Source organism: Cannabis sativa, chromosome X (genome assembly GCF_029168945.1).
Source record: "Cannabis sativa cultivar Pink pepper isolate KNU-18-1 chromosome X, ASM2916894v1, whole genome shotgun sequence".
Taxonomy (NCBI): Eukaryota; Viridiplantae; Streptophyta; class Magnoliopsida; order Rosales; family Cannabaceae; genus Cannabis; species Cannabis sativa.
In genome coordinates this window covers 71,070,906-71,097,279 of record NC_083610.1, presented here as the reverse complement: position 1 = coordinate 71,097,279, position 26,374 = coordinate 71,070,906, and the positions used below count along the sequence as shown (strand labels likewise).

Here is a 26,374-nt window from a genome sequence, read left to right as displayed (position 1 = left end):
AGCCTAAGAGTGGGGTCTGGTTTTGTGTGGGGTTAGTCTGCTGGTAGTTGGTGGGATTGTTGTGTGGCATAGACTGAGAACTGGAAGTGGAATGTTGTCGTGGCTCACTAGTCATGGTGACAGCATGTTGTTCCTTAGTAACACGGGGAGAAAAATTATTAGGTGCAGTAGTAAATGTTGCAGAAGCAAATATTTGAGGAGGTTGTGAGTTTACCTGAGATGTTGCAAACTTGAGTAGGGCAGGAAACTCTTCTTCATTAAACACTACATTGCGAGTGACATAGATTTTGCCTGATTGTGTTTCACACATATATCCCTTGTGTTGAAAAGAGTACCCCACAAATGTACATTTCTCAGATTTCATTGTCATTTTGTGTTGCTGAAATGTTCTGAGATAAGGAAAACAGGTGCAACCAAACACCTTGAGAAACTCATAGTCATTTTGTTTATGAAACAAGCATTAATAGGGGGATATGTTGTCGAGAACAGGTGTTGGAAGCCTGTTGATGACAAAAGTGGCATGTTGAAAGGCCAACCACCAATTTGACAGGTCCAAACCAGCTTGTACAAGCAGTGTCATGCCTATTTCATTGATATGTCGATGCTTGCGTTCAGCCCTGCCATTTTGCTCATGATCGTGGGGACATGAGTGCTGGAGTTGAACACCATTAAATGCTAGAAATGAGGCAAACCTCCTATACTCTCCTCCCCAATCAGATTGTACCTTTTTAATGGGAAGAGAGAATTGTTTTTCAACTAGGGATTTGAATTGTAGGAAGGTGGGATAGGCCTGTGACTTTAATGTTAAAGGAAAAATCCAGGTGAACCTACTGAAGTCATCTAGAAAATGAATGAAATATCTGTAACCTTCTTTGGAGGAAATATGTGAAGGCCCCCTTAAGTCAGTGTGAACCAATTCTAATGGGACAGAGGCTCTACTAGTGGACACAGGATATGGTAACTTTTGACTTTTGCCTATTTTGCAGGCATCACAAAATTTGAGCTGTTTGAAAGTGCCTTTGTAATTAATTTTAGACATGATTTTGGAAAGTGTGTTGGGACCAGGGTAAACCAACTTAGAGTGCCATATGTTAATATCCTGGGAACTAGTAACAGTAAGAGCAGTAAAGGGGAGATCAGTGTTATGAAAATTGGAATCTTTATTGATTGTGGAATTGGTACATGAGTTAGAGACTACAGCAGTAGTATCTTTATTACAGACAGTATTACATTCAAAATCAGAAAGACATTTTGACTCCTTAGTTGTTAGTTGGCACTGAATCTGGACAGGTGTTCTTGTGGTGGGTTGAGTGAGCAGGTATAGACTATTTTTGACTCTTCCTTTAAGTAAGACCCTCCTTGTTTTCTTGTCATTCACAAAACAGCAAGTTGAGTGAAATTCAAGAAATACACTATTATCTTTGGTGAGTTTCCAGACACTAACAAGGTTTTTTGTGATTTGAGGAACTTTTAAAACAAAATTTAACTATAAAGGAGATCTACTTGTAAGTAAGGAAGAGTTACCTAGATGAGAGATTTGGAGTTGTTTTCCATTTCCAACAGCTAAAGAATCAGATCCCAAGTAGGGAGTTTCATTTTCAAGGTGTTCCATTCCAGTAGCAACATGGTTGTTAGCTCCTGTATCAGCATATCATTCGTGATCATGAGCAAAGTCTGGGAAAGTATTGGTGTAGTAGGCCTGAGGATCATCTTCCTCAAGTTCTGTAAGAAAGGCCTAGTGTTCACTGGTTGGGGGTTGAAAATTTTTGTCAAATCTATAGTGACAAACTGAGGCAGTGTGACCAAGTTTATGGCAAACTTGACACACTAATCGATTGGAGGGATAGCCACGACCGTTGGATCTGGGGTTGCTGCGATTGAAGGAACTTGAGGCACCGCCTCTGCCATTGTAATTACTGGTTCTTGAACCAGTAGGAAATCTTGAAGAACTTACAGAGAGATTGGCAAAGGGCTTTGATGGTTGATCTCCAATGGTGTAATGCCTTTCCAACCGACTTTCATGAGTGAGAAGAAGAGACTGGATTGATTTGAACGAAGATCATCAACAAGGCTTGTGGCATGGACAACTACAGGGTCATATTCTGGACCTAAACCATTAAGCAGATGCATGATGAGATCACTTTCATCAATCGGATGACCAGCTATAGACAAGGTATCACCAAGAACCTTGACCTTGTCGAAGTAGTCTGCAATGGATAGGTTCCCTTTCTGAATCATCGAGAGTTAAGACTTAATTTACAGTAGTCGAGCTTTCGATTGAGAGGAAAATCGTTGTTCCAAAGCTCTCTAGAGTGTGTGAGACGAGAGATAATTGGCAAGAGATCCAAGAATTGATTCTGTCATTGATGATCTAAGCCAGCTGAGAAGTAGCTGATCTTTTCTTTTCCAGGAGATGAATTCTTGATTGATGGCTCCAGTGACCAGTCTTTCAGGAGGGGCAACTCCGGTGAACAGCAGATCATCAAGGCCATGACTAATCACAATGGGAACAATTTATGATTTCCAGGCGAGATAGTTGGAGCGATCGAGCTTCACAGTGAGAGAAGAGTTTAGGGAATTCAAGAAGGGATTCCAGTTCTGTGGGGGGGGGGGGGAACCATACCTGGAGCTTTGCCCCTGGGTTTGAGTAGCAAATGTTGGGTTTTATGCCCTAAATAAAACTCATTTCAATATAATCAGATTTACTTATTAATATAGATCAGAAATAACATTTAAAGTTGCATGGTTCACATGATTTATTTCATGATTATATGTACATAATGTATGAATTCATCTGAAACCCTTTCACATACTTGATCCTGTTCATTGTACTGTCAACACATTGGAAAGTAAACATGACTATGTGAATAAAGTTTCCTAGATTTATCAGACATAGGGTTTTACTGATATGATAATCTACAATAGAGTTTACTTGCATTTGGAGAAGTGCTATATTCTTTCCAGAGCATTGGTTAAAGTAAAGCTCAGGTTGGATGCATGGAGTATGCATCGGAAGGGACCGATATTGAACTTTGACTTAGATTTATTAAACTTACCGTAATATCTATTCAAGTCAATATCGCCTAGTTGGTCCTAGATCAAATGATCTTAATCCTGTTATGATTAGGCTCAATCTCGGGAGGCTATTCGTGTTCTTTGATTTGTTAGTTAAGCCTACTTTTAGGTCAGGGTGATACGTACATTTTGGGAACACGGTAGTGCAATTGAGTGGGAGCGCTAACATAAACATGGAATCTATAGCTTCTATCTGGCGAATAGTAAGTAAAGGATGATCTCCTTCGAGCTTGACCAAATGAAAATAAATGGTGGAGATCTCATTTCACATAAGCTGAAATATCATTTATACGGGGTTAAGTGTTTTAAGGATAAATTACATTGTTGGGTGTAACGGTAATCTAATCCCTTTACAGTGTAGATCATTCATATGGAGGATCATTGATCAAATTAGGATTATAACAATGGATAACTAATGATCCGTCTATATGGTGGAACATATAGAGCATTATATATACTGAGAGTGCAATTCTAAGTTCTATGCGTGGGTTCAACGAAGAATTAATAAGTTAGTGAATTTTAGTAATAAATTCTTGATCTGCTTATTGGAAGCTCGGTTATATAGACCCATGGTCCCCGCACTGGTTGAGATAATATTGCTTGTAAGACTCATATAATTGGTTTTGATTAATCAATTATAATTCTCAAATTAGACTATGTCTATTTGTGAATTTTTCACTAAGTAAGGGCGAAACTGTAAAGAAAGAGTTTTAGGGGCATATTTGTTAATTATGATACTTTGTATGGTTCAATTAATAAATATGATAAATGACAATATTATTTAATAATTATTAAATAGTTAGAATTGGCATTTAAATGGTTGAATTTGAAAATTGGCGTTTTTGAGAAAATCAGATGCAGAAAAGATAAAACTGCAAAATTGCAAAAAGTGAGGCCCAAATCCACTTGTATAGGGCCGGCCACTTTTGTAGGAAATTTAAACTGATATTTTCATTATTTTAATGCCAAATAATTCAAACCTAACCCTGGTGGAATGCTATAAATAGATAGTGAAGGCTTCAGGAAATTTACACTTAAATTTCACACTTCTGATTCAGAAAAAACCGAGCCTCTCTCTCTCTCCCTATCTTTAGCCGCCACTTCCCTCTTCTTTTCTTCTTCAAAATTTCAAAATTCTTAGTGTGAGAATAGTGCCCACACACAGCAAGTGATACCTCAACCATAGTGAGGAAGATCGTGAAGAAAGACTTTCAGCAAGAAGGAGTTTCAGCACCAAAGAATCAGAGAAAGAGATCCAGGTTTAGATATTGATAATGCTCTGCTACAGAAAGGAATCAAGGGCTAGATATCTGAACGGAAGGAGTCATATTATTCCGCTGCACCCAATGTAAGGTTTCCTAAACTTTATATGTGTTTATTTCATCGTTTTAGAAAGTTCATATTTAGGGTGTTAATCAACATACTTGTGAGTAGATCTAAGATCCTGGTAAAATAATTTCAAACAGCAAAGCGAGGTGGATTTTCGAGAATTTGACGATCCATATGAGACTTGCGTCAATGGCTTCCTGATACCATGTATGACCCTATCAATAGAAAGCATTAAACAAAAACAATTGAAGACAAAGTCTCCAAGGCTTGTAAAGGTTAAGCCAAAGAGAAGAACCATTCCATTATTTATAGAGAGAAGGATACAGAGAAATTGAGAAACAACCTAAAGAAAAGACAGAGCAAGAATGTAACAGAATTAGTTACAGTTAGGTACAAACAGTAAAAACGGAAACAACTAATTAACTGTAGGAGTTAGTTGGTTGACAGTTTTCAATGTTCCAGCATTTTTTATGGAATAAACTAAAAACTTTGAATCAAGTAGTTATATTGAAAAGAAAATATTAATGGTATTTTAAGGTGTTAAGTACTCAACTTTAGTACTACAAACTATACTTTTGGAGTTACTTTTAAACTGAAAACAATGAACCGTCACCTATTCTACCAAAACAAAAAATCATAGTTTAGGTGTCGGTTATAAACTGAAATTAATGAATTTTGATTCGTTTTACAATCGACACTTAAAGTGTGCATATATTTTTTTTTTCTTTAGTGTCAGTTTATAATCGAGACTAAAGGTTTTTTTAGAAGTTTTTAGTTATGAAATTAAATATTATTTAGTTCAGTTTATAAATTATTTAGCATCATCCTCTTTAGTAATTATTTTGAAATTACCAAACTGTAGAACACATCAAACTAATTAAAATCCTATTAATTTTTATAAAATTTTTGGCATTAGAACGGTTGTAAAGTGGACGTTTATTATTTTAAAAACTTGTTAAAATACATTAAAAAAATATATCATTAGTCCAATAAAAGTTTCAAAATCATCGACCGAAGCCACATCGAAGCTCCAACGACTAACAACAACGGTGCCACCACCTCACGCTGGTTTTTGGGGAAGTTGAACTATTGATTTTAAAGCTCATGGCAAGTGGAGAAAGGATATGGAAGTCATTTTTTTGAAGGGGATCAAAGTTGTTGTTGGGAATATTTTACTAGGATCTAGATTTACTAACAAGTATGTTTCATTAACATCCTAAATATGAAATAAACACATAAGGGTTTAAGAAAACCTTACATTGATCGCAGCGGAATAATATGACTCATTCCGTTCAAGATCTCTAGCCCTTGATTCCTTTTTGTAGCAGAGCATTATCAAGATCTGAACTTGGATCTCTTTCTCTCCTTCGGGTTTGGTTACCACCGTCTTACTCACTATGATTGAGTACTTGACTTGCTATGTGTGGGCATGGTACTCACTCACTATGGGTTCGAATGGTGAAGAACAATGAAGGAGGTTAGAAACACTAAGGAAGGAACTCTCTCATCTAGGTTTGGTTGAAGGCATTAATTTGACAAAGTGTCAAAAGTGGATGAGATGAGAGCATCATGTTCCTTTTATAATGTTTCAACAAGGGTTTAGGGTTGAGTTAATGGATTAAAAAAGAATAAAATATTGGGCAAAAATTCCACACTTGGCCGTACACTTTAGTGAGCCAATTACTAGTTAGATTTTTGCCACTTTATTTCAACCACTTATTCTTCTTTTCAATAATACCATATTTTCCAATTCAATCCTTATAAATGCCAAAACTATTTATTTAATAATCCTAATTAATTACTAAATAAAATTGTCATTTATGTAATTTATTAATTAGACCATACAAAGTCTCTTAATTAACAAATTGACCCCAAAACATCTTTTCTTCACAATTAAGCCCTTGCTTAGTGAAAATTCTTAAATAAGACACAGTTTAACTTTAGAATTATAATTGATTAATTAAAATTAACTAACTGAGTCTGCAAGCAGTATTATCTCAACTAGTGAGGGGACTATGGGCCTATACAACCGAGCTTTCAATAAGTAGATATAGAATTCACCAAGTAAATTCTCAACTTATTAATTCCACCTTGCTCCACTATAGATTTGCAATTGAATACACTCTTAGTTATATAGAACACTCTATATGTACCATGATATAGATACGTTATGATTATCCATTATTATAATCCTAATAGTCAAGGATCCTTTATAGATGATCCACACTGAATAGGGATAAATTTACCGTTCTACCCTTCAATGTATTTTATCCTTAAAACACTTAGCTACCTATAAATGATACTTCAGTAAATTAATATAATTACTGAAATGAGGCATCAATCATTTATCTCTATTCAGCCAAGCTCAAAGGAGATCATCGTTTCACTTCTAAATACCTATAGAAGCTATAGATTCCATGTCTATGATTAGCGCTCCCACTCAATTGTACTATCATGTTCCCAAAATGTACGTATCACCCATACCAAAAAGCAGGCTTAACTAACAAATCAAAGAACACAAATAACAATCTTGAGATCGAACCTAACCATGTCAGTATTCAGATCCATAGACCTAAGATCAACCATTGATATTGACTTAGAAAGATATAACGGTAAGTTTAGGATATCTTATCTAAGATCAATATCGGTCCCTTCCAATGTATACTCCATACATCCGATACTGGTAAACTTTGCCAATGCCCTGGAAGGGACATAACTCTTATCCAAGGTGTAAGTATACCTATCGCTGATTATCATGCTAGTCTAAATTCAGTGCACTGACAAATCAGGGAATTAAACTTTTGAACATATAATCATGATTATATTCCACTGTGTTGACAATACTATAATCATGAACAAATACATATATTCTGGACTTAATAGAATTTATACATTAAACATGATCATGAAATAAATCATGTGAACCATGCAAGATAAAATGCAATTTCTGATCTTTATTAATTAGTAAATTTGATTATATTGAAATGGGTTTTATTTAGGGCACAAAACCCAACAGTTGCTCATATCTAAGCTGAGATATATTGGCTCCGGCGAGTTATTCCCTAATAATGAAGGGCGAGGAAGCTCGAGAACCGCAGGCTTTAGGGGTTTTGAGGCTCGAGAACAAGAGTGACTTATCGATCATGGCCGCACCGAGAAGGAGACAAGGACAGAGAGAGAGAAAGGAAAAGCGAGAGAGAGAGAGAGAGAGGCTTTGGGGATTCTTGGGCTCGAGGTTTTCTTAGGTTAGAGTGTATCGTCGACGGCTGAGAACGACACATGGGGTTCTTGGTTTTCCATCGCCATGCGAAGAGAGAGAGAGAGAGAGAGAGAGAGAGAGAGAGAGAGAGAGAGAGAGAGAGAGAGAGAGAGAGAGAGAGAGAGAGAGAGGGAGGGTATCTGTTGTGAAAATTGTATACGCAAGTGCACACAATCGCCAACAAGTAATAAAGTGATAAGTTGAGTATCGTCCCCACAGGAATTGAAAATTAGAAATTAATTTACAAAACTAATTACTTACAAATCAATTTCAACAAAAATAAAGTGATGAGAATATGTAAAAATTAACAAACACAAACATAGAAGAAAACAAGCTAGAATTATTAATTGGCCTAAAAATATAAAGTTGATATAATGGTGTAAATTAATATTATTGTAAATTGATAATGTCAATTAGGAATTTAACATGTCATAATCCTTTTTCCAAAGTATTTATGGTTGGATTATCTAATTAATTAACATATTCCTATGCCCAATTATTTTAAGAATATCAATTTAAGCACAATTCCTTCAAGTCATACAAGATAAATAACATATTCTTATGACACCATGGATTTATTCACCCCCATGTTGCAGCGGTAATGGGGCTACGTCTACTTTTATTTTTATTGATTAGATCTGACACACTAGAGTTATGTTCTCAAGAGTGTGTGGATAAAAGTACGACAAAGGATTTCTAGGTGAAATCTTAATCGAGATTTACAAATATAACACTAATGGGAGACTTGATATTCAAAAATCTGAATTGGCTGATTGTATAGTTCTTGAGAACAATAAACCAATAAAGTACACAAAAGGGATGTGTAGGTGTTTAGATCTTAGTGTCGATTGAGAATGGTGGACTTAATGAAAAAGATGAAGGAGTAAGTGTGGTGTTCTTGGTTGTCATCAAGTGAGTCTCAAAGAGAAGGTTTCCAAGAAGAAGATCCCAAAAAGAGAGAAGTCCCTATCTTAGCATCTTACTTATCCTTATATAGGTTGTAGGGTTTGTTAGTGATCCCCCACATGTTGGGGAATCTCACTAACAAATCCCGTATATCACCTTTTTTAATCAATAAAAAATTACAAGAAAATAAATATCTATAAAAATCTCCTTGCAAAAATTCCACAAACATTGGGAAAGTTGTTATTTTAGATTAAGGAGGCTCCAATTTGAAATGGAGTGACAAGGGATGTCACCTTTAGGCTTGGAATTCATGATATTAGTGATAAGTACTAAAATTATGTGTTTTGCAATGTCAATGCTCGCATATAATGCCACATGGGATGTAGTAGTATCCTCCAACACCCCTCACTTAACCACATTACTCAATTCCCGAGTAAAATGTACCAATCTATCTTCTGAGCTAATTTTAGACCTGATAACTTCAGAATTGAGCCATGACTATAAGACATACTTAGATCCATCTTGAAATTATCTTTCCAATGCAAGTTGAACTAAGTCATTTGGATAAAAACTGAGAGAGTTATGATTATTTTACTGAAGGTAGTTTATGTTATTTTGTACCAGTTGCGAGCACTGACATGGCCAAATGGCAGTGCTCGGCCATGCATGTTCTCGAACCCCTAAAGATGTGTTTTTACTTGTTTTTTGATTGTAAGTCATATTTTAGGAGTCTCGAGATTCAACCTCATTTCGACGTCTGAAATCCTAACGGGAGGCCACTTCCACCAGTTGGAGCCGGAGAGTGGCAATGGTCGCTTAAGGGCTTTATGAAGCCATGAGTGACTTTTCTCACTTGTATTTGATACATGGATGTTGAAAATACAACTTGGCCACTGAAAATCCTTTCCTTGTGTGGTGATCGACCACTGCCATTTCCTTATGGCAATGGTCAGCCAAGTAGTTTCTATACTACTTGGTGGCTTCTTTCACTTGATTTTGACATATTATTGGTGAAAATACATTGTTGGCGAAAAATCTCACTTCCCCTCTTCGTGGCCGACCACTGCCATTCTCTTGTGGCAGTGCCATCAAAATTGAAGAGTACTGCCATTTCCATATGGCAGTGGTCGACTAGGGTTGGCCATAGGTGGGAAATGGTTTCTCATATTTATTTTTCACTCCTTGGTGTTGAGGAAACTCATTTAGACAATTTTTCCTTCATGATTTGTAAGGAGCGACCATTGCCATTTCTTTTTGAAGAGCACTGTCATTTCCTTGTGGCAGTGCTCTTCAAAAATGAAGAGTACTCCCATTTCCTTATGGTAGTGGGCGCATATACCTTGTTTCTTGAGGATTTGATGCCATTTTGACTTTATGCATAAATCCAAGTCATATTTATGCCCAAATGAGTTAAGTCTTTGTTGGTTTCCTTGGCGGATTGAGGTCTCTAGGGTGAAAATGCTCGCGCGGGCCCATAAACCCTAGTTTGGGCACACTTGGGTGTGTGAGTCCCAACACCAAATGGTTGGTTAATGTTCCTTGTGGTATTATTATTTTGAACTTTATTTTTAATACGATAAATTATTCATAAATTTTAAGAAAATTTACTTATAACTATAATGTAAATTGTTTTATATATTTATATAAAACAAAATTTTTAATGGTATTATTATCTAGTAATGGTTACTTCAATATAACTAATATTAATATGAATGTTAAAAACATTAAACCATTAGATCTAACCATTAAAATAAAAAACGTCTCTAGAGGTTAGGTTAGGGAAAAATGATATACATACTTAAAAAACTCTCAACATATACAAATTAAGCTGTCGTAAAATAGAAGCATCGAACCATATACAAATATATTTGAAATTTTAGAAGTAATATAATAATAATAACGATACGAGGGTGAAATGTATGTTCTAAATTGCTTGGTTACGTACAATATTTTCACGTGATCTAATTATGAGCTGCGAGCCGTATTATAAGGTGTAAATAAATGTAATTAGAATGTAACTATGTATATAAGAAATAATAGTTACAGCAAAGTTATTTATTTATGTTTTATACACAAAGCTTGACAGAGATTCTTATGTGAAGCATACGACAGCAAATAATAATAATAATAATTTAAGTATTAATTGCATTTCCACCGACAAAATATGAGCATTAAAATAAAATCAATGAGAGGTGATGCATTGCTGATTAAAACAGGTGATCAAATATTGAATAAGCCAAATGAAATGAAATGAAATGAAAGGACCACTGTTTTATTCATCTTTATTATTGATTTCTCTCTCTCTCTCTCTCTCTCATCTCTTTTTAATAATAAAAGAAAAACTCTTTATAGAATGAAATGGTAAGGGGATCTGTACGTATTCAGGCTCTGCAAAAATATTTATTCAATATTGCGGCATTATAAGCTTTTGGTGGCCATTGGGCATTGTTATTAGGTACTGGTATCTAATATTTAAAGTGGTGCTTTACAATAATATTCTTTAAAATTATTTTCTTATATTATTTGAGACTTAATACTTAATTACACTTATAATAATATGATACCAAAAAAAAATACTAGACACCAATAGTATTGTTTAGAAATTCTCACAGATAAAATATCACCATCTTTTTTGTAGCACCATTAACATTTGCATGATGATTTAGAATTTATATTATAGTACATACATATCATCTATAGCTCAGGGTAGTTTTTTTCTTTATTATTAATATTATTATTATTTTTGTATGTAATGATAAAACTCTATAGAGTAGCAGTAAAACAAGAGGATATATAATTTAGTATTATCATCAGCATTCAGCAATTATGTAGGTTCAAATTAGTGTATGTATTTAAGGCATGAGAAATAATTGGAAAGAAACGTTACAAAATGTCGGTTGGTAAATTGAAGCAAAATGTACAATAATAAATAACATATAAGATAATCATTTTGATTTTTTTTTTATAAAAAGATAATCATTTTGTTTTTTGTTTTAAAACTTGTTACGTTTTTATATTATAAGGTTGACTTGATTGTCTTTTTCTTGGTAATCTGTAAGTCTAAGAAAGGATTTTGTGATGTGTCTCGTGCTCCAGCTAATGCAGTGGCAGTATCCTAGAACAAATCATTGAACACATTAAATAAACAACTAATTAACAATTAACATAAATAATCAAAAAAAATTAAAAAGTTCATTTAAACTTTCTTTGGGCTGTAGCCCATGGCTTTATTGGGCCCAAATCGAGTAGGATTGCATCGTTCACACAATAGAACCCAAATCATAAGTTTGCTGGATTAGGTGCAAACTGCTAGTGATTTTCTTTTCTTTTCTTTCTTTTTTTTTCGTAAATTTACACAAAATACAGATTTTTTTTACATTTCTAAGTTTATATGTATATCTATTTTTTGAGAAATAAAGCATTATTTTCATGTTGCTTTTCCGTAACAGCAACGGAAAAACGACTGCAATTTTGTTAAAAAAATCTATAAAAATGTAAGTCTTTTGTAAAATTGGGTATTTATGAAATAATCTTTTTTTTTCTTTCTCAATTTATCAAAAGTGACTTTACATCTATAGTGTGTCATAGTAGCCCGTCAAAAATATATGAATTGGGTCATGCCGTTCTACTTATAATCAGTACAAAAAAAATTTACTTTTAATCACAACAAAACTCATGACTAAAAGTAAAAAAATTGTGACTAATTACAAATTATTATTCCTATATTGTAACTAAAAGGTCCGTGCCTAAAGGTATTAGTCACAAAAATTACAATTTATTATGACTAAATGTATTTTTAATCACAATACTTGTTGTGACTAAAACTTTATTAGTGACAAGTTGTAACTAAATACTATGTTTTAGTCACAAGTAACATTTTATTGTGACTAAAAATCACATTTAGTCACAAAAAAAATTATATTATGACTAAAAAGTTGTCAATAAAAGTAATAGTTTTTTGTAGTAAATGTAAGACAAATTCTGTCAGTCGATATAGAGTTTGTGTTTTGGATTGGGTTATTTTTTTTTTTTTTTCAAAAGAAGCATAATTATATAGATGAGAATAATTTAGGCCTCAAGGTCATTATAAATAGGGAAACTTACAAAAATACTGAAATTTAAGTTAACTTTCACAAAAATACTGTCACACGGAAATATTTTCAAAAATATTGTGTTTTTATAAAACACCAGTAGAACACAGAACATAACAACTCAAAACAACAGTAAAACAACAATAAAACACTAGTAGAATACTAATGAAAACTTAACACAGCATACTGCAGTATGAAACTTATAAAAAAAACACAGTAAAAAAGTAAAAAATACCGCCTGACAGTATTTTTATAAAAAAAATAACAAAAGTTAATATACCATGTAAATTTCCCTTATAAATAATATTATTTGGTATGGAGTGAGCCTGAGTCCTAGCAGTTATATTTTGATCAAAATACTACTTACCCAAATTGTGAGCAATAAAATTAAAAGATCAAAGAACCTTAAAAAAATTACATCCTATAAAAGAGTTCATTGGACTCCTAATAATTTTCTACCTCGGGTTTAACCAGTTTAACTCCATTTTAGCATATTTAATTGACAAAATTATTTTATTATATATTTATATATTTTGGCTGAGTTGTTTTGTGATTTATCATATATATCTTTTATCGATTTATTTATATATTTCGGCTGAGTTATTTTATGCTTACACTTGTATAAGTGGTATGTCCTTTCTAAAACATTAGCAAAGTAAAATTGAATCGAATGTATCGGTTATACATCGGATTGGTCCAATATTGATAGTGGAAATGATGTCATAAATTTACTGTTATGTCTTTTCTAAGTCGATCTCACTTAGTTGATTTTAGGTCAATTGATCTCAATCCTAAGATGGTTAGGTTCTAACTTAATTGTATTGAATGGGTTCTTTGACTTGTTTGTTACCACCTTACCTATAGGACTATCCCATACTTACATCTTGGAAATTCGATAGTGCAATTTAGTGGGAGTGTTAATCATAAATATGAAATCTATAACTTCCATAACTATTTAGAAGTTAAATGATGGTTTCCTTTGAGCTTGGCTAAATGCGATAAATGATAAAATGCTCATTTTAGTAATTACATTAGTTTATTAAAATATCATTTACAAGTATCTAAGTGTTTTAAGGATAAAATACATTGAATGATAAAATAGTAAATTTGTCCCTACTTGATGTAAACCGTCTATAGAGGATCACTGATTGTTTAGACTGAAACAATAGATAATTCATAGCATATCTATATTTGGTGTATAGAGCATTCTATGTAATCAAGAATGTAATTTCGAATCTATACTGGAGTCACGAGGAATTAATAAGCTAGAAATTTATTTGATTTTTTCGGAAACTACTTATTGGGAGCTTAGTTACATAGGCCCATGGTCCCCGCGTTATTTGAGATAATATTGCTTTGTAAATTCAATTAATTGATTTATTAAATCAATTGAAATTCTAAAAAAGACTATGTCTTATTTATGAATTTTATCAAGAAAAAGCTTATTTGAAAAGAAAAGAGAGATACGAGTTTATTTGTTAATTACGACACTTTGGAGGGTCTAATTAATAAATCTATATAAAATATTAATTTTGTTTAATAATTATTTGTAATTATTAAATACATAAAATTAGAATTTAAATAATTAGAATAGAAAAAAAATTTGGAAACTGAAAAAAAATAGTTCAAAACAGCCACAAAACAATACAACGCAACAGCCTGCTACAAACACAGCAGCACCGAAACAAAGTGGCAAAAATCGAACTCATAGGCCACAATTAGGAATGCACATTTTCTCATGGGGATGGGACCCTGCAGGGACCCGTTTAGTATTTTATTTTATTTTTCTAATAATATTTAATAATTTATAAGTTATGTTTGTGTTTTTGAAGTATATTATTTTTATTACTTTTAAGTTGTATTTTAGATAATATTTAGTTTATTGAATAATAATTAATGTGTAATATTTTAATTTTTATGTATTTTAATATTTTTATTATAAACTTTATTTTTTATTAAGGGATTCTTCGTCCTGTCCCCGCCCCCATTAGGAGATTCCCTGCCCCATCCCTAATTGGGAATAAGTGGGGATGGAGACAGGGGAGCACTCCCTGCCAATTTTTTGCCTCGTGTGCATCCCTAGCCACAATAGTGCATTTCGACCAAGGGTAGATTTTTAGGGCTGCTATCTTTTTCTAAAGCACGTTCTACTCTAAAACTCTCAACCTAGAGAGACCCTATAAAAGGAATATAAAGGCTTTGATTCACTAACACTCTTTTGTCTGTCAAAATCTAGAAAACTGAATGAGAGAAAAGTTTTTTCTTTCTTTTAGAAAATTTTGAATCTCTCTCTCTCTCTCTCTCTCTCTCTCTCTCTCTCTCTCTCTCTCTCTCTCTCTCTCTCTCTCTCTCTCTCTCTCTCTCTCTCTCTCTCTCTCTCTCTCTCTCTCTCTCTCTCTCAAATTCACGTGTTTAGTGATTAAAGTATTGCCCACACAATTCAAGACAAAACTTAGATCAATGTGGAAGACTGTCAAGAAGGTGTTTTGTCAATTCAAATGAGCATCCATGTTCAATACTTGTTATTACTCTACGATAGAAAGGAACAAGAGTTAGAGTACTGAACGGAATGAGATATTAGTCTGCTGCCACTAGTGTAAGTAATCCTTATAAGGTGTTATTTGATTGTTTTATGATATTTATATATTAGGATTTTAGATTATTATGTGATAATCAAACATACATGTTAGTAAATTAAGATTCTAGTAAAATAAGTTGTAACATTAACCAATGTCACCAATAAAAAAGTTGGTTCAAATTCAGACGAGTCAGAACTTGATGAGAAATCTTTGGCAGAATCTTATAAGGTCATATATAGTAAGTAGTTACAAATTTGTATTGGGAATCGTTCTTTGGTTAAAGTTAGTAAAGAATTATCTCACAACATCAAAGATCTTGAAGGGAAAAATAAATGTTGTGAATTTGAATTGAAATCGAGAAATTTTAAAATTGTATCATTAACTAAAGAACTTGAAAGTTTGAAAAGGAATGTGAAAATACTAAATCATGGATCTAACATTTTTTTAAGAAGTTCAAAACTCTGGACAAACAAATCATACTGGATTGAATTATATTAAAACTTAATCTAAATCAAATACTAGCATTATTCTAAAATAATTAAGCATAAGGTAAAGTTTAACATTTTTGGGAAATGAATATATAATATTTTGAACAGAGCGACAATCTAAGCATCTAATAAAATAATTTAAGTGGTCATAAACATAGCCTAATAGTTCTACACTTCTCCTCGTCTTAAGTTTGAATCATCTCTTCCCTAATAAAAAAAAAAAATTGAGCGATTAGTATTATTCTAAAATAATTCAAGGGATATTTTTACAAATATTCAAAAATGATAAAAAAAAAAAAATTACAAATATACAATGGTTAATTAAGATTTTTGCCCCTTGAATTTTTTCTTTTTTTTTTGAAACAAAGCGTGAAATATATTATAAAAAGGCAATTAGATCTCGCGGTCATTACAAAAGATAGCATTCGGAATAGTAGACACCTCTACCATACCATAAATATTGTTTGCAAAAGCCCAATTGGCCACATTATGGGCCATAAAGTTACAATTCCTAGAAATGAAAGAAAAATTACAACTAGTGAAAAAGGTAGAGAGCTGCTTGCATTGTTTTGTGTAGTCCTCAATTCTCCAAAACGACTCAGCTCCTTTCAGGTTCTTGATCACAATCGCAGAATCGCTCTCCACCACAACGAAAGGATGGTGCATTTAACATGTACCAAATCATGCCACTGAACTTTTCAAGTCGTTAAAAATTCCCTTTATACTATTGAAATCATTAGATTTAAGGACTTCTATCCAATTTCATTCAATTTTAGTAATATAACAATTGTCCGTGTACTAAATTCTGCCCCCCGAAGTTTGATGTCTATTATATCATGCCCCATAAACTTTTAAAACTACAAAATTGTATCCCTTAAATTTTATCAAGTCTGACTTTTGTTTTTTTTGAAAAATCAAGTCTGACTTAGTTTAATAAAATTAAACAAAAATCCTTAAATTCAACAATCTTAATAGTTCAAAAAAAAAGTTTAACTACCTGAAAAGTTCACATAGTACGATTTAGTATATGTTAAAATCCAAAGGAGAAATTCAAATTAATTAACATAAATTTTTTTAAAAAAAATATAGTTGTTTTTCTAATGTTTTTAAAACAACTTATTTTCATTGCTGCTACATAAAGACAGAAACACCTTTTTTTTTTTTGAAAACTACACAAGTAAAAAAAAATTGTAGAAAAACAAAATCCATAAAAAGAAAAAAAATATATATATTTATAAGAAAAAATACAATTTTAAGTAGTGTAAAAGATATTTATAAGTAACCTGGGTTTTGAAATTATGCAATCGCAATTAAATGAGATATGGCAGCAGAGCAGATTGATTGACTCAGGTATGTCATCTTCTAAAATTTCAATAACTACTGATTTCTTTTAAATGAAACCACACAATCCAACTCAAATAAACAAATAAAAAATAACATATAATGTAATGGTCAACTACTCCTACAGCTATCTAGAAAATGATACATCAAACATGGCTGCATCTCCAGATCAAGAGTGGTCATCCTCCCAGCAAAGGTAGAATATGTTTAAAAGATAATCAGAGGGGATCATCAAATCCCACATTTTCACCACTAGGGATATATATAGAGTCTGGAAGTTGGGGAAAAACTTCACTTTCTGTTTCTACTCTCCTCCTTCTCCCTTTCACGCTTCTTGTAAAGCCTCTCAAGAACTCTCTTGGCCTCACACTGAGGAAAGTTCTCCAGATCAAAATAGTGCGGTGCTATATCAACTAACCTGTTGCCCAAATCAAATTTACATGTAAAAGACAGTTAATGATCAAAGCAGAAAGAACAAAGAAAACAAAATAAATGACTTCATGAGAGACTAACCACTCGCCGCGAACATCTGTCACTGTACGTATAAAATTCCTGCTTGTTAACACATACTCATTGTAGATGACCCACTCTGGTTTGTGGTCAAGGCAATTTGAAGGATGCAAATGCACAACCTGTAAAGTAAACAAGTATTAGTATGTCAACACACAATGATCGATCGATAATAGAGAAAAACAAACAAGGCCTATAGGTACCTGGTTGTCTTTCACGGTTAAATAGTGTCCAGTGCGTTCCAGATGAGCCACCTGCATGAAATATCCAGCTAGCATTGCTTTTCTTATGTTAATGTAGTAGTCACGGCTGCTGAAATCAGTACTGCATAGCTTGAGGTTGTATCGTGCCATGATGCGGACTAGCTGTTGCCTGACATTGTCAGCAGATTTAAGCGCCCTAGCGTTGACAAAATTTTCGTAGCACCAAGACTGATCCTCATCTGTAACATTATAACAAACAAATACTACTGTTAGCATGATTCCCTTAAAAAGTATTCGATTATTATATGACACTGTGGAAAAGGAAACAAAAACAGCACAGTTTTTCATATGAGTACTTACTATTTTGCTTGTAGGCATGATACACGTTCAGAAGTGTGAGGTGATCTCCATCAATGTGGCCAAACCTAGCTTTTGCCTCATCCGCAGCTTTTTGAGCCTCCCTAGGCCGGACAAAGCAATTGGGTACTAAGAAAGAAATTGGTTATCACAGAGGAGGCCCACAGTAGGTCAGCAGAAGCATAGAGGCGAGACGGCACCATGTGATTCATGAGATAATACTGAGAAACTGCAACTATCTGCATCAGCACTTACTTTGAATTTCTATGGTGCATGCCGACCGGGGGCATGAAACCTATACATGACAGTTGCTGATGACAACCTAACTTGACACAATACTACTCTTAACTGTAGGGATGCATAGCACTTCTCTACGCATTTACCAGTTAGAGGACACAATATGCACAGATACCCATCTATGCACATGCCAACTCAATAGGCTAGCATTAGACAATAATGCAACCCGACAATTTCTGCATTTCTGCAGAAATGACTCTAATGTAATGACAAACATAACTAAAATGAAAGGATACAAGAAAGATACCTGAAAGCATGGCAGAAATGGATAGAATCTCATTTGAACAGTTGAATTCAGGGCTAACAACCAGCATCTTGGACATCTGAGGATCTAGTGGAAACTCACTCATAATTTGCCCCAGCTTTGTCAAGTTTCCTTCATCGTCCAACGCTCCCAAATAATTCAACACCTCTAGTGCTCGCATTAATGTCTCTGGAGCAGGGGGGTCCATGAAGTCAAAGTGAACCAGATCATCTATTCCCAATTTCTTCAAAGTCAGTACTGTATTTGCTAGATTTGACCTCAATATTTCAGGATAGGTCTGTGGCTGAAGATCATTATTAAAACTCCTCTCTGTGTAAAGTCTAAAACATTTTCCTGGTTGGGTTCTGCCAGCACGCCCTGATCTTTGATGTGCACTGGCCTTTGATATGGGAGAAACCAACAAGGACTCAACTCTTACTCTTGGATTATAAACTTTTTGTTTGGCAAACCCAGGGTCGATAACATAAACTATCCCGTCTATAGTCAAAGAAGTTTCAGCAATGTTAGTTGATACTACAATCTTCCTTCCAGGTGGGCCTCCCTCATTCAGTGGAGGAGGAGCAGGGTCAAATATCTTCTGCTGCATAGCTGGAGGAAGAGTTGAATACAGAGGAACTGCTTTCACAGGACCCACCTGATCCCCAAGATTTGCAACTTCCTTGTTTATTTTACGACATGCATCTTCTATCTCCTCCTCTCCAGTAAGAAATACAAGAATATCACCAGGAGGCTCACACATATGTATTTGGACAACTGTCCGAATTGCAGCCTCCAGGTAGTCCCTTTCTGGTTCTTGGGTGTAAAATATTTCCACAGGGTGAAGCCTACCAGGAACCTTCATAAGAGGTGCACCACTAAAATAACCCTGAAACTTTTCAGCCTCAAGAGTTGCACTCATCACAACCAGCTTCAGGTCAGGTCTATTTCTCAATACTTCCTTTAGCAGTCCAAAAAGAACATCTGTTGCCAAAGTTCTCTCATGAGCCTCATCAAGAATTATCACCTTGTAGCGCTCCAATAGTGGATCGGTCATTGCTTCTCTTAAAAGCATACCATCAGTTTGATACCTACAGAGAGAAACAATACAAAAAGAAAAGTTAAGCCACTTAAGATGAGACCATTCAAAAAAATAAACAAGCCTAAGTTAAACCCCAAAATTGAAAAACAGAGAAGTAAGATTTAAAAGAATAAACTTACTTCAAAACTGTCTTTGCACTGCTGCAGTCCTCAAAACGAATGCTATAACCAACTTCTTCTCCAATGGTTACGTCCATCTCTTCAGCAACACGTCGAGAAACAGACATGGCAGCCACTCTACGAGGCTGGGTGCATGCAATCATCATTTTTCTTCTTTTATCTGGAGTTTCAATATCAACAGCTTCCAAAACAAATTGCGGGATCTATAAACATCAAGCATCTACAATCAGTAACATATATGATATATATATATATATATATATATATATATATATATTGTACATATACATATACTTATATAACTTTCATAGAAATATATGAGATCAAAATTTGACTTTTGGGTTACGATAGCACTATATAAGACGTCCAAAATGAATGGCATTACTGAACTAAAATATGTTAAGTTTCTACATCTACTCGTGGCATCACCAGAAAAAGTGGACCAAGATAAACTCATACATTTTCTAAGATATCAAAACTCATTAGCATTGGAACGGTTACAATTATTTCAGGAACATTTATAGCTTAGACAATCCTAATTTTTTGTACCTTCCTTTCAATACGTCAAAACTCTACCGAGTCTCCAAAATTAACTAAATAAAAATTGCATACCATCCCTTCAAGTTCAAAACAATCAAAGCATAATAAAGCTTTATTTTATACTGTAATTTCGAGTAAAGTAATGAAACATGACAAACATACTAACCTGGGTTGTTTTACCACTACCAGTCTCACCAACCAAAATCAAAGTCTGATTAGCCTTCAATACCTGCAAGAACTCTTCTTTCTGCTGCCAGACAGGCAAGGTCTTCCTCTTCTCAAGTATATCAAAGTACCTCTGCGAGTAGGGCTTGCCGTTCCACATATTTATCAGACTATTCCCGGCGTTATTACTCATCAGACCACCGTTCGATTTCGTGATCTTCGCCGAGACAGAGGTCTCATCCACCACGTCAAACAAACTCACCTTCCTCTTCCTCTCCGTACCCATCAATCAACACAACACTGCAAATGAAACCCTGACGAAAAAAAAAATGAAATTTCCTCCTATTGGAATGGAGTAGGGAGCAAATTCGGGAGAACTATTCTAGGCTCTAGCCTATAGTATTGTAATTTATAAAAAGAGCAAAAACTTACCTTGCAACTTGAGGAGTGGTTGTGCAACCGATTAAAGAGGAAGGGTCAGGCGTCGGGCGGTGGCTCTGCAGTGACCCTTGACTTGAGGCTTGGTGAACAAATGAGGGAAAGAGGGAGAAGAGTGGTTGTGTGCTTGTGTTTAAACTGAAACCTGAAACCCTAATTTATCTTTTATTATTTCCAAAGGAAAGTTTGCCTTGAAAACGTTTTTTAATGTATCATTCAAATTATTATTTATAGAGGTATTTTTGTAATTAAAGTGTTAATTTATATTTTGTATGTAATAATTAAAAAAAAAATGTATGATTCATATAAATGATATGGTGATGTTATTTATAAATTTGTTGGGCATGTAAAATTAACTTAATTATTTATTTATTCATGTAAAATTAATTTTATTTATAGAAATTTTAAGTTATATATATGTGAATATATTAATTGAATAATAAAATTATATTAAATAATTTTAAATATATTTTTTTAAAAAAATATATATTTATTAGAAAAATAATAAAATCTATGTAGAAAACTCTAAAAAAAATTCATCACCCGATTTCTTCTATAAAAAGAATACACACATAAAGAAATATTTTTAAAATAATTGTTATTCCAGTATCTTATTTGTAGTTACCTGTACACTTAAAATTGATGTCATTAATGTATCACTTGTAATCATCATTAATATCTTTCTCTGTAAGATTACTCTTTATATAAAATAAATCAAACAATGAGCGGTAAGTATTCATTTTTATACATAAGTGAATCATTTTGTGATAAATTAATTAATTAAGTGAATTATTAGTTATTATATACAATTATATGTGTTTTTTTTTTAATTTAATTAATTAATATGTTGATGTGATTTTTCGTCAACAGATTTGAGAAAATCGTAAACGAGTAAGATAAACAATGACAAACACAATATTTTATAGTGATTCACTCCCTTTCAACGATAATAGGCTAATCTACTTGTAGTTTTATTGATCTCAATACTTAAGAATAGTTTTTTGGAGTTGTATTCTCCAAGAATTCAATTCACAAGTGAGTCTTGTTTAAGATAAAAGAGTGTGAGTCCTTTTACAATTGACTTAATGACTTTTTTATAAGTTTACATCACATGGTTTAGAGTTAAAATAACATTCTAAAATAAAATATCTTCAAAAAATGATAATTTATTGTAGATGTCCATGGAGTAGCGTTGTTGGCACGTATCTAACACGAAAGTGCATCTTGTCTAGAGTTAAGTCCACAATTGTACGTAGTGAAGCACCAAGGGAGGTGTTGAGGATGGAGGGTCGACCCTCCAAATGAACCTTGAAGGTGAGCCCTCCTGATTGACCTTAAGGGTCGGCCCTCCTAATGGACCCTGGGGGCCCGGCCCTCCTGACCCGTTTTGGTACTCGTAGAACATTAGTCATGGGGATTTATAGGAAATTGGTCATGAGGACATATGAAACATTGAGGACCTGCGGGATGTTGGTTATGAGGACCCGCAAGACGTTTTTACGTTGACCACATCTCTTAGCGACCTCTTGATATCTTGAACAAAATCCATACGTATTTATATTGGATTTTTTAAGAATAATATTTATCCTCCAAGTCTATCATAATGTTATAACATTATTATGAACTTGAAAAAAAAACCTTAAAATAATTCTCAAGTTTTTGAACTTCATATCATTTTTATGATTACATACCTATTTTCGATTACATACCTATTTTCCTCATTTGAAGCATAGAAATTATAGGCTTTCACTTGTTCTTCAAACTTTCTTAGGAAATCCTCTCTTTCCATACTTGATTTTTGCTAAAATTGTAGAGATTGGTTGATAATCTTTGAAATTCTTGCTTGAATCTTGACAATGTAGGCTATGGGTAATCTAAATCCACTCGCTATTTAGGAAATGGTTGAGAATTACATATTTAATCTCGTTAGGGTAGCTTTTGAGAAAATATGATGGACATGATAAATATGGTGAAAGATTTTTGAAATCCTTAGTTTTGATCTAAAATTTCTAAAATTGGGATTGGAAAAGGTGTTTGTGGGGTTTTGATTGAGAAAACCCTAAACTTAGTGAGTCAAAAACTGGTTGCTCTGTTTTTTTTGGACCCAATTACTCGGGTCCTACTGATGGTAGCGTCGACGGCTCAGGTCTCTATGGATGGAGCGGACCATTAATACCCTGGGGAGCCCTTAGGTGCATGATGCATGGGCCTCAGTCGGTACCCCATGGAGCTCCTGGCGCAGTGAAGTGTGGGCCTCATTCAAGCCTCCTGGGTGCCCTAGGCGCATGGTGTGTGTGAAACTTGGTTTGGCCTCCTAGGTGCCCCAAGTGCATGGTGTGTGGAGCGAGATCCTTGGGCCTTAAATGGCTAGGTTGGGCTTCCCAAGATGCCCCAGTCGCGCAGTTCATCCTGAAGACATCCACTTCGAGCTCTTAAGATCTTGATATCTCAGTCCAAGGCCATCATACCAGTGGGCCTCATAGCCCTTAGTCACATAACCTCCTTAGCTTACCAAAAGTAACTCACTCCATAACCTTTGAACCTTTAATTCTTTTTTCATAAATAATTTTAATTTTGAAATTTATTCACTCAAAAAAAAATCCAATAAATAATAGAAAATAAAATATTTTCTTAAATTAATCTAGCTAATTAATTAAACTAGATATTTCCATTAATATGTGAATCGGATAAAGTCCATTACATGATGAAATTGTTCATGGAGCATAATCAAACAAAAATAGGCAAACCATGCCATTTACAATAAAAATTATGAAAAAAATTCAAATAGCACCTTCAACTAAAAGACCAATAAACCACTAGCAGTAAAGCGTCAAAAAAGTGCAAAGAACGCAAGATTTCCAATTCAAATGAACGTGTGAAAAGTTACACCTATCAATGACTATCAACCAAAGACCCTTCAATAAAAACTAGGTATTCATATTAGAATAAAACAAAATAGCAAGAAGACCAACCATATTTTGAAACGTGCTAGTAAAAGAATGATCCAAAAAATATGGGGTCAATAAAATTCTGGAGATCCCCCAGATTGGAATAATAAAAGATATAGCCATGTCATAAAAATATTTTGAGCCATTCGAGGACACACTAATGATCCAAACAGGAACAAAGCTATTAATCATCTACATACACATTACAATTCCTATTACAATAACAATAGTAGGATGGTGGTAGAACACCATTATTGAAAATAAAAAACAAAATAAACGATAAAACATCACAAATAAAAACAACCCACAAATAAGAGAAACGAGTTGAAACATGTGTGTAACTTTTTTCTTCCATGGCGAAGAAGAAACGTGTTGTTCGAAAGCTAGGAATTTGAGTGATTGATACAAATCCCCCTTCAATCCACAAAAGTGAGGATGTTGAGATTTTTTATGAACGTATGATTGATTGACTTGACCTAGCTGAAGCTATTCAAGTTGGGAATTTAATCAACTCACAGGAGAAGAAGTCGATTCTTAAAGATGCACCTAAACTGGTTGGGAACAGTAATTGCACTTGGGCAGAGGAAGTTGAAAAAGATGACTTTCAGGCCAATAGCAACAATGGAAACAATTCACAACTAATAAGATTTCATATCGTAAGGCTAAACTCTCTTATATGGAATCTTTAATTCAAGATGGAAACAAGATTGCTAAAGTTGATATAGAGGAAGTGAAATCTCAATTAGCTAATTAGAATTCTACTTTTATCTGTATGGTTCTTGGAGCCAACCCCCCTTTTGTGAATTTTGAAGGTTTTATCAAGAGAGTTTAGGGTAAATTGGGAATTTTTCAGATTGTGAGGATGAATGCGGGGTTTACCATAGTGAAATTCAACGATGATGCTACTAGGGATCTTGTTCTTGATGAAGGGGTTATCCAATTTGATAGGAAACCTATCATAGTAAGATCGTGGTCTACTAATTTGGATATTCTGAAGTTGGTTAAATTAGTTTTGCTTTGGGTTCGATTACATGATTTAGGGCTACAATATTGAGGGAATAAATATTTGAGTGCTCTTTTTAGTACGATATCAAAACCGATTATGGTAGATAAAGTTACAAAGGAGAGGTATATGGTGAGTTTGCTCGAGTTTTGGTGGAAATGGAGATTACGAATTCACCACCTCGAATCATCCAATATCTTAATGAATATGGGAGACTAGTTGAATAGAATGTCAATTATGAATGGCTGCCAATAAAGTATAAAAATTGTGGAGGATTTGGCCATGGAATGGTGGATTGTAGGAAAGGGAAAATGTTCAATGGGTGAGAAAAAAATCAAAAATAGTGAAAGAGAAGAAACAGGAGGCTGATATTTCTGAGCAAAAGGACTATGTAACTAATAATAACCTAGAAGGTCAAAAATAGCCTGCAGAGCTTATTGTGCAACATGCTAAATCTAATTGTTATACCCATATTTTGAGCAACAATAAGAAGTTGACATGTGTAACAAAGCTGGAATATGAACTAGCTCAAATTATGCATCAATAAATGAATTTAAATGACTCACCTCAGGAAATACAGTTAGTAAAAATACTCGAACTCGCTGTCACATAGGCAACGACGAGACATGAGTAATAACTACTGATTGATGAGACCAGCTAGGTAAACAAGTCCATCTCGAGATAAATAGAATACATAATGGCATTGTTTGGAACACGTAGACAACGAGTTTGTAGCTCATTGATCCACATACTCGTGAGTATGTTGGAAGAATGAAGACAACAACTTCAACATTCTCCATTTCGCTCTTGACGCATTAAAGTAAGCGTCTCGCTTATTCCTCACTCAACATTTAAGGAAGAATGCGAGATGTATTACAACTATAGACTTCGACATTTTTCTACAGAGATGTTTAAGAAAAGTGTTAATAGAATGACAAGAACAATTAAACACAGTCAGCATAACCGTCTACAGATAAAGACAAAGAGCAGTTAGGCAGTTATTTATAATTATCCCATGTGCATAAAAATGAAACGTGAGGAATGTCCACATTTCATGAGCAATTGCGAATGATCATATCCCAAATAATTGCCACCCTAGACTCCTATAAATAGGAACAAGACCCAGGGAACAAAGGACGACCAACCTTTGGAAAAATAGATAATATTGTATTTAATGTTCATTCCTGAAAAACAGTTTATTGTAATCAGAATACAATCTTCCAAACCTGAATAAGATAGACTCGTGGACTATGAAGATTTAACTTCAAAACTACGTAAAAAACTCTCTTATCATTTATTGCCATTCTTATTATTATTATTTTATAATTAATTTTAAAGTTTATTTATTACAAAAAAGGATCATTATTTAGTTAACTTGTTAAT

The 26,374-nt window shown here is 33.8% G+C and overlaps 1 protein-coding gene across 4 annotated transcripts; it reads right to left on the bottom strand.

The window, feature by feature from the left end:
* Positions 1–17,080: 17,080 nt before the first annotated feature.
* On the bottom strand, positions 17,081–21,243 carry LOC115698037 (probable pre-mRNA-splicing factor ATP-dependent RNA helicase DEAH2). Of its 4 annotated transcripts, XM_030625225.2 has the most exons (8): positions 21,035–21,243; positions 20,604–20,916; positions 19,898–20,100; positions 18,683–19,767; positions 18,142–18,267; positions 17,782–18,020; positions 17,582–17,700; positions 17,081–17,486 (listed from the first exon to the last, which is right to left on the bottom strand). In XM_030625225.2, the coding sequence occupies exons 2-8, from the start codon at positions 20,886–20,888 to the stop codon at positions 17,360–17,362; spliced, it is 2,184 nt and encodes a 727-aa protein (XP_030481085.2). In that variant the 5' UTR covers positions 20,889–20,916; positions 21,035–21,243; the 3' UTR covers positions 17,081–17,359. The 4 variants fall into 4 exon arrangements, with proteins under 4 accessions (XP_030481085.2, XP_060962998.1, XP_060962997.1 ...); XM_061107015.1 differs by lacking the exons at positions 17,081–17,486; positions 17,582–17,700; positions 17,782–18,020 and having other exon boundaries at positions 18,188–18,377; positions 21,035–21,220; XM_061107014.1 differs by lacking the exons at positions 17,081–17,486; positions 17,582–17,700; positions 17,782–18,020 and having other exon boundaries at positions 18,188–18,367; positions 21,035–21,219.
* Positions 21,244–26,374: the final 5,131 nt, after the last annotated feature.

Bases quoted from the DNA above. Each gene is read 5' to 3' on its own strand.
- LOC115698037 (XM_030625225.2), bottom strand. From the start codon at position 20,888: ATGGGTACGGAGAGGAAGAGGAAGGTGAGTTTGTTTGACGTGGTGGAT. The intron at 18,268-18,682 runs GTATCTTTCTTG...TTTCTTTCTTAG, and splicing joins CATTTCTGCCATGCTTTCAG to TACCCAATTGCTTTGTCCGG. The intron at 17,701-17,781 runs GTACCTATAGGC...TTTACTTTACAG, and splicing joins TAACCGTGAAAGACAACCAG to GTTGTGCATTTGCATCCTTC.